This window comes from Fopius arisanus, unplaced genomic scaffold (genome assembly GCF_000806365.1).
Source record: "Fopius arisanus strain USDA-PBARC FA_bdor unplaced genomic scaffold, ASM80636v1 scaffold00002, whole genome shotgun sequence".
Lineage (NCBI taxonomy): Eukaryota > Metazoa > Arthropoda > Insecta > Hymenoptera > Braconidae > Fopius > Fopius arisanus.
This window is the reverse complement of record NW_011887741.1, coordinates 1,562,132-1,570,677: the sequence shown is the minus strand read 5'-3', so window position 1 is coordinate 1,570,677 and position 8,546 is coordinate 1,562,132. Positions and strand designations below refer to the sequence as shown.

Below are 8,546 nucleotides of genomic sequence, written 5' to 3'. Positions count from 1 at the left end.
TCAAAAGATTAATCGAAAAGCGAAATGACGTGGCAGTTATGGCAGAATATCTCGGGATTGACGGGACATACGACATTTTTGAATATGAACTTTTTTACAGAGCGAGATGAAAGCTGAATGAAGTTTCTCATACTTATTTTCGTATCTCGCTTCGCTCTCGAGATATCGACTAAAATGTGTTTGTTGCCGAGGGAAGGTAGTTTGTGGCGTTTGGCTTTGGGATTTTCTGGTTAATCAGCGGTTTCCGGGGGAAATGGTGTTAAAATTTTTTGTCGAAAATTTTGTGGACTGCAGAAAAGGTGGGATGTGGATTTTGATAGATCTGGTAGGCTCGGATATTCACAAAAAACGTCGGAATGGGTTTGAAGCTAGGTATTTACTCAGTAGCTGTCAGCACTGGCTTTTAGTTGGGAAAATTGTTAAAGCGGTGGATCCACTTCATGGCTGGAGCACTCTCAATCAACGGGCCATTTCATCTCAGTTTATTTACCCAAACTCCGGAATTTTCGCTCCATCAGAGGAACAATATGCATTTTCCAAAATTCTGAAAACAGTGTCGTCCCACGATTTTACGACAGTTCAATTTTTTTACTCATTTTCAAAAATCGTGGAACCAGTTTTATTCTACAATTTTGTAATAATTCAATTTTGCCATCTAGAAGAATATATTAAATCTGAAATCAACCGTTGGTTGATGAGAAAATTCAATATTGGAAGAAATTCAGTGTCACACATCGGGGGATGGAATTCGGAAGGATTAAAAAATGTAAAACAACTAAAAACGCAAAAATAGCGAAAAGAACTAGAAGAATTGATAAAATCGTTTGGCACTTCTGATTGACATTAATCCAGAGGAAAGATGAGGAGCTAGAGGAGGTAAAAGAGCAAAAAATGAAAACGAGTTAAAGGAGCAAAAAAGAGCAAAAAAGAGCAAAAAAGAGCAAAAAATAGCAAAAAGGAGCAAAAAAGAGGAAAAAAGAGGAAAAAAGAGGAAGATGAATGAAAAGAGCTGGAGCATCTGGAATTAGAAAAAATGGAATGGAGCTGCTGATTGACATTAATACAGAGAAAAGTTGAGAAGAGGAAAGATGAGGAGAGGCGATTGGATTGGAAGGTCTGGGCATTGGGGATTGGGGAGCGGTGAGGGCAGACACGGCTGCTCCGGTCGGCGGAGGCGACAAAGGACTTGAAAAGATGCGTGTGGCAGGTGCCACGGCCACGCGTGCCACCGTCCAATGGCATACCATCATCCATCCCTCTCCCACCAACAATTCTCCCCCATAACCAACCATTTACCCTTTCACACATGAGTTTTGCGATACAGCTTGCAAGACCGCGTGCACGCAGTTTTACGAGACATAACCCAACGTCTACTTTACAATAGGCACAACTGAATTTTTATCGTGAAAGTGGGAGGCCCTAGGAAGCCATCCGTCATCGCTTCAATTCTCTCTCTCTCTTCTCTCCAGAGTAAAATGTTATATTTTTTCTTCTCCCATTTTTTATCAGTTCTTTTTTTCTCTCTCTCGTTCTTTTAAGACACAAAAGACGTGAAGTGGCCATCAGCCATATGTCTATTTTTCTCCCTTTTCTCATTGTTTGAAGCTCGATACAATGTTTTTTTTTTTTACAGTGAGAATGTGGCGGTTTTATTACTCGCACTTTCTCGGTGACCGCACGGTAATTCCCAATTTTTCATTATCCAGTTTTCCGGGGAGCAGCTGTCAATGGGTGCTGACAAGTCGGGGGAATCAACTTCGGGCTTTCTTTAATTTTGCGTTTTTGCGGGTGGTTGTCAGGTTTTTGAGATTTTTTAGGGCTCGGTGACGGCTCGACGGATGTAATTGTCGAAGGTTTCAGTTCTCTCTTTTGTTATCTGGGATTTTTCGCTGAGAATTAACTCTTTCCCGCGGTTCCACGGTTGGGGACTGAGGAATAACGCGGGATCCACCGGAGATAGCGAAATTTTTGGAGATAAGTGGATTCCAGGTTTGAGTTTCATGGGGATATCTCGGGATATATGCGAAATATGGAAATTCTTGTTGAACCTTTTTTGGAGATCTTGAGTTGTTCTACAAAAAAGGTTCTTATGGAATTGTTGTCAATCCTTTGGATCCCGGGATATTCACCGGAAACTAGATGAAAAGAGATAAAACTAAAGATCAAGAAAAACAAACTCCTCACCAGTTAGCGGAGTATATCTCAGAATGAAAGGCAGATACGCCATTTTTCAATAAGAACGTATTTATAGAGCGAGATTGGTGCTAGAAAAAGTCCCCAGCGACTTTTTCTCTATCTCGCTTCAATCCAGAGATGTTCACCGGAAACTAGAATGTATAAAAATGAAGTTTTCGGAAATGTTGGATTGCGGCGTTAAAAAAATTCTCCACGTGTCCCCTAACTGTTACTCGATTCAAACGTCTAATCCTTGACTTTCTGGGAAGATCTTCCCATTGTCCCCTGGAGAATCAACAGAATGGAACACGCGCTGATCCAAACGCCCCGAGAATACGAAGAGAAAATTAAAATCGTTCAATTCCTCCTGGAGGTACCAAGACCCCCAGGTGAATTTTTCATTGTATCCTGATCATTCTCATCACGTCTTCACCGGATAATCATAAACATAAGGTGCAATTGCCTAGAGAAGCCAGATGACGAAAAACCGGAAATATGGAAAAATTTTCGCGCTGTACGGGTTCACAGCAATTTTATTATTTATGGCCGCATGTGTTCCCCAGGTGCGAAAAAGGTACGAGTGGATGAGGTATGCGAAACACATGGTGGAAGGGACCCAACGAAAAACAAGACCCTGTCCTTCCTTATTCCTACGGTTTAATACATTTCTCGTGTATCGTTCGATTTCTGAGTCGATGGATTCCAGGTGCCATCCACGACAATTTTCGGACAATTCAGGGGTGGGGAACGTGGGTTCAATGGGATCCCCATTGATTTTAAAACTCACAGCTGCAGAGCTGAAGAAAAAATATACTGCAGGAGTGAATATTCTACCGCAAGTTCTGTCATTTCGTTTTTATTATCGAAAAAATTTGTCCAACTCATTGAAATTTATGCAAATTAAAGTTATCGATTATTTTATTTGACTTTTATCATTCTCTAATCGATTTTAGAGAGATCTTAAGCCGAAGGATTGAAGTTGATGTCTGAGTTTCGTAATTAATTGTTTATTTAATATTTATTATTTGGCAATTTGGGGAAGTCCTCAATTTCAGTTTTCGATTAAAAATATTTTTCGATAGTTCCTCCCGAATTTCTACATCAACCGAATTTTTTCTAGGATAAATCTGCCGATCCTTAATAGGATTGAGACACTTAGTAAACGAATTGATGAAAGTTATTAATTATTAAATTATCTCAAAGGATTCCAGTAGTTCTAGTATTAAGTATTAATTCAAAATAAATTAATTGAGAACTTGGAGAAATATTAAGTTGTAGAAATAGAAGTCCTCAATTGAAATTTCCGCTTAAAAATATTCTCCGATATTTCCTCCCAAATTTTCTCCATCAACCGATCGAAAAATCTGCTATTTTCAATTCTCCATTGAATAATTGAAAAAAAATCGTAATTAATAACTAATTGTCCATCCATTAATCACCAATTTAGTAAATTCAGTTTACAATAGCCTCCCACCCCAACCGATCTTATTGAAAAAATTGACAAACAAATTGATGGAGTTATTAATTATTGAATTGTCTCAAAGGATTCCAGTAGTTCTCGATAAACGAGCCATGAAAATAGTCTTGAATGGGGAATTAAAACGAAATAAAATGAGGTATATAATTCAAAGGCTCGTAAAGGAGTCCTTCATCCGCCACGCGATTATCCCCACCCCTGGGTGAATTTTTTTTTTCTTTCCTTCCTGAGCATAAACTCCAGGGGTAGACAAACAGCCTGCCACGCGCCACCGTAATCTCTCCATCTTCCTCACTCATTCCCATCTTGCAGCCATCCCCGAGACATCTGTTTGGGATGAATTTCCTTCCTTCTTCCACCGATGGCTACATCCACCAGCCTACCAGCCTCGACCAGCCGCTTGGTAACAGCACCTCCGACAGACCATCCATCCCAAATTGCTCCGGGGGCTTAATTACTTTTCACACGAGTTTAATGAAGTTTCGACGATCTTTTCGTCGAGAACAGAGTTACTTTTCAAGAACATCCAGACATTAGCCCGAAAAATCTCCAAGGCAAACTTTCCTAGGGGATAATGTCAGGGGACTTTTTTGTAGCCCGGAAAATTATCCACAGATTATCTCTGATGAGATTTTCCTCTAAACCCCTTTCCTCCGGAGATATCCCCGAATTTCTGCGGAAAACATTTTTTTAGGATAATTATTTTTTTTAATGTATTGCGGAATTGTGACGGATATCTCCGGTGGAGAAGGTTTGAGAGAAAATTGGAAGAGAACTTTTTTGTAGACTAGCAAATTTCCCACAAATTATGTTCTACGCGATTTTTCTGTAAGTCGCTTTTCGCCGGAGATACTCCAGGAAGTTTGTGGAAAACATTTTTTAGTGAACACCAGTTTTTAAGAATGCACCACGATATCATCAGGAATATCTGGGAAAGGAAAGGTCCTGGAGAATAATATCAGAGGACTTTTTTGTAGCCTAGGGCCTTCTCCAGAGAAAATTCCCATAGAATTTTTCTCCAAGTCCCTTTCTTCTCGACATATCCGGTAAATTCTGAAGGTAAAATTTATTCGATCATTCCCATTCCCTCAAAAGAACAAATTGTTATTATCAAATAAGAGTTGTATAATGAAACAATTTGAATAATGAGTGATCCTCGAGGCCCGGCAATTAGTGACCGTTGATGGAGAATTAATTATGGCGACTAATAATAATGGTGATGAATTAACCGAATAATTGCATTTTGGAAAATTTTGGATCGAGTCTGGAATCGATGGGACATCTGCCTACTGGCATGGCATGTATGGCAGGTGGTGGTGAGTCTCGCTCAGTTCTCTTTCACTTTTTCTCGCCCAACACGGGATGAAACTCACCAGTTCATACGTATCTACACATTCATTCCCCAGACGACATACGACTGGACAGAGTTCTAGAGAGAGGGGCTGAAAGCGCATAGCAACTGCCCGCCCAGACACCAATTCACTTTAATTATTACCCAAAATTACCATAATCATTTTGCATATTTGATAGACAACATGTGCGATACGCAATACGAATTGGGATGCAGTGAATTAATTTCGGATTAATTGGGGAGGGATTGGCTCACATTAGACTCGGCTCAATGCCGAGAACCTTTTCCAATTGACGTCATTGTCAGTTTTTTTGGGGTCTCTAGTTTGATTGGAATGGCGAGGAAATACTGTCAATTCGTTTCGTAATTGAATTCCAATTGAGTTAAGAATATAATTCAATCTGGGAGTGAAAACAAAGTCAAGAGGACTCAATACTTTTTGATACCGATGCATATACATCGGATATGAGGGGATCCACTGGAAAATGGTCTAGACATTTTTTCTTCATTGGGAAATTCCACAGAAAAAATTCTAATCACATTTTCCGCTAAGTCCAGCCACTCACGAGATATCTCTAAAACAATCTACGACATATTAGAATCAGTTTTCGTTTTCCTATAAAATCTGTCCCAACTCTCTCTCGAATATCCACGGAACTATTGAATTTAGGGAAAAATGGTAGAGGAAATTTTTTCAGATTACGAAATTTCCCACAAAAATGTCGAATAACATTTTTCTCTGAATCCTGTAATTTAGGAGATAGCTGAGGAATAACGTGGAGATATTTTTTGGGTTCATGGAGACGTGTGAATTGTTTAATATTAATCTATGAATCGTGGAGTTTAGAATTTTCGGCACTCGATGAAAATATCCGGGAGATGCGCCTGCGTCTAATGGCATCACCCTGGCAAAAGCCCGGGGTCATCGACCCCCGAACATTGTCGTCCGTAAATCGAACACCTATTCCCTTTGTAAACCCAAAGACTGTGAATTGCCCTCACAGCTCTTCCCTCAAACTACAAAAATACTCTGTTCCGTATATTTAGCGAGCGATTACGCCAGAGTATTTATTTACAAACTGTGGGGGTCTTCATGTCCCACTTATTCACACATCCGGCTTCCTATTCTTATCTCACGCGTATTATCAACGAATTCGTAATGTTCCGTAGGTACGAATCAGCTCGACTTCTCGACAATTAACCGTTTGTTATTACTTCGATACTCTCCAGTCCCTCGAGCCTTCTATCCGCATTTTTTATCATCAATTTCATGTACAAAGGTTTGAAAATCGTCATTTGAAAAATACATTTTCCTTAATCATCGATTTATCTCGAAAACCGTCGATTTAAGGCGGAAAATACAAAAGATCTTTTCTGTAACTGAGAGAATTCTCCGGAAAAAAGTTTTCTGGTTTTTTTCGATAATTCCATTAGTTCTGAAAATATTGGTAACATAATTTTCTAAAACTCGTAAAAGCGCGGAGTTTTAAATATCAATTAATCCCCACAAGTATTGATTTTAGAAGAAAATATGAAGAGCCCTTTTTTATCTAAAATTCAATGAACAACAAAAAAGTTCTTTAACGTTTTCCCATGAGATCGATAGTTCACGAAATCGAGGGTTGAGAAAAGTAGTAAATAAAAAAACTGCGTGGCGGTCAATTAATTCCTAATGAAAATAATTCCCACTTGATTAGTTAAACCGGAAATAGTTGATTAATAACGATGGTTACGATCTAGTACCAAAATTATCCTCCCCAGTAATTGATGACGCCTAATTACCCATAAAACCGCACAATACCCTGAACGAGATGGATAACTGAAAAATAGTAATTTCTCCTGGTTATGGTCTTACACAGGTGCTCAGCTGTCAGCTGTTTCCCGTCACCGTGGATAATCCTCACTCTCACCCGCAAAACCCCAAACCGATGCCCCTGAACATTCGCAAGTGACAGTTGTCAATTTCTAATGCCTCCAACTGCTCCACAAAACTCCAGTTCCAATAATTCCAACAATTTCATTCATCCTATTCCGAGTCACAAGTTCCTGCGGATGCTCCTAACCTCAACCAACCGCTCCGGCACGACAATTACCTCATTAATTATCCCCCACATAATGAAAACAGTGAACAACAAACCACAGAATTAATTCACCGTCTAATTACCCCACCCCAGCGATTTCCAACCGATTAAAAACCATAAAATCGTGAAAAATATGATTGTCGGGGATCGATTGACTATTGAATTGATTGATTAATTGATCAGCTGATGATCACTCACCGTTGGGTGCACTGTTGCTCGACGACTGGCCCATCTTCTTGATCAGTCGCACGTTGGCAAAACGATTGATTAATTAATTAATTAGTAACACTGGATTAGATGAAACTCTGCTCCCACGATCTCTCTCACTTGGAGTCCATTGTTTATTTATTATTTTTTGGGACTTTTTCAGGATGTAGTTGGACCGATGAGTCCGTCTCTTCGTCACTTAGTGGAAAAGAAAAATAATAAATAACAAAAAGGTGTTAAAAACAAAAGAAAAATCACATTGCGATGAAGACCGCAGTCTTGCGACAACGGGGGAATGGACGGCTGATGGATGTGGGTTACGTTTCTATGTGTGTACATAATTTAATCAACGGCGCAGGCGCCGCGCGCTCCTTTTTAAATTCAAGCAATTGAACGAAAGTTACTTTAAAAATTGTCAATCAATTATTATTATTATTCATAATTTATGCGGAATCATCAACATATTGGAAAATTATCATTTTAGATAAAAATTGGATTTACAAAATCGTCTGTTGTACTCGTATTATTTTTTTTTTTTTGACTCGATATTTTGAACGAATTTTGAGAATTTTTGACAGGTTGATAATTCGTGGATTATTTTTTTATCAATGATTTGTTCAATTATTAATTATTATCAATTATCCGAAATTCGAGAAATCAATGGAATTGCATAAATAACTGGTAAAAATTAATTTAAAAAACACAAGAAAGAATTGAAAGACTCCCGATGAAAAATAAAATGTTTATTGAACTTTTTGATAATCGAATTATCATTGTTCATCAAACTTTCATTGACTTAATTTTATTTCATTCACTTACGATCAAGTGACGACTCCATTCGTGAAAGCTCATAATTATATTAATCATATCCATTTAATCCACGAAATCCGTTTTCATTATAATATTGATAATTCCAAACTCTCGGCATTGGAATGGCCAAAAAAAATATAATAATCCTCTGGCTCCAGAAATTTCCAAAAGAATCCTTTCTCTCTCAATCAAAAAATTCATCTTTTCAATTTTTTTATCAACCGATTTTCATTTTTTTTATAACAAAAAAAAAAATTGAGAGACTCCCAGAGGAAGAATTCTGTTCCTCATGGGCACTAGGCTCCCCTCATCCGCACCATAATAGCCTTGAGCCCATCGCCACCTGTCCCTCGTGTTTCCTCCACTCAATGAATTTTATCCTCACTCACATTAAATTCCAATTGATCAGAACCACTTGTCCACTAAAAACTATAACCCGAAAAAA

The 8,546-nt window shown here is 38.5% G+C and overlaps 1 protein-coding gene across 2 annotated transcripts in view; it reads right to left on the bottom strand.

Annotated features, from left to right (window-relative positions):
• Nucleotides 1–8,154, bottom strand: part of neur (E3 ubiquitin-protein ligase neur) — a 28,330-nt gene extending 20,176 nt beyond the window's left edge. Inside the window, exons 1-2 of one of the 2 annotated variants that reach the window (XM_011304967.1) lie at nucleotides 8,111–8,154; nucleotides 7,283–7,489 (exon numbers count right to left, since the gene is read on the bottom strand). In XM_011304967.1, coding sequence (XP_011303269.1) covers nucleotides 7,283–7,316 — 34 coding nt within the window. In that variant the 5' untranslated portion in view covers nucleotides 7,317–7,489; nucleotides 8,111–8,154. Of the gene's footprint in view, nucleotides 1–7,282; nucleotides 7,580–8,110 lie in introns of those variants that run through there. The other variant, XM_011304958.1, reaches the window with a different exon arrangement.
• Between the last annotated feature and the right edge of the window lie 392 nt (nucleotides 8,155–8,546).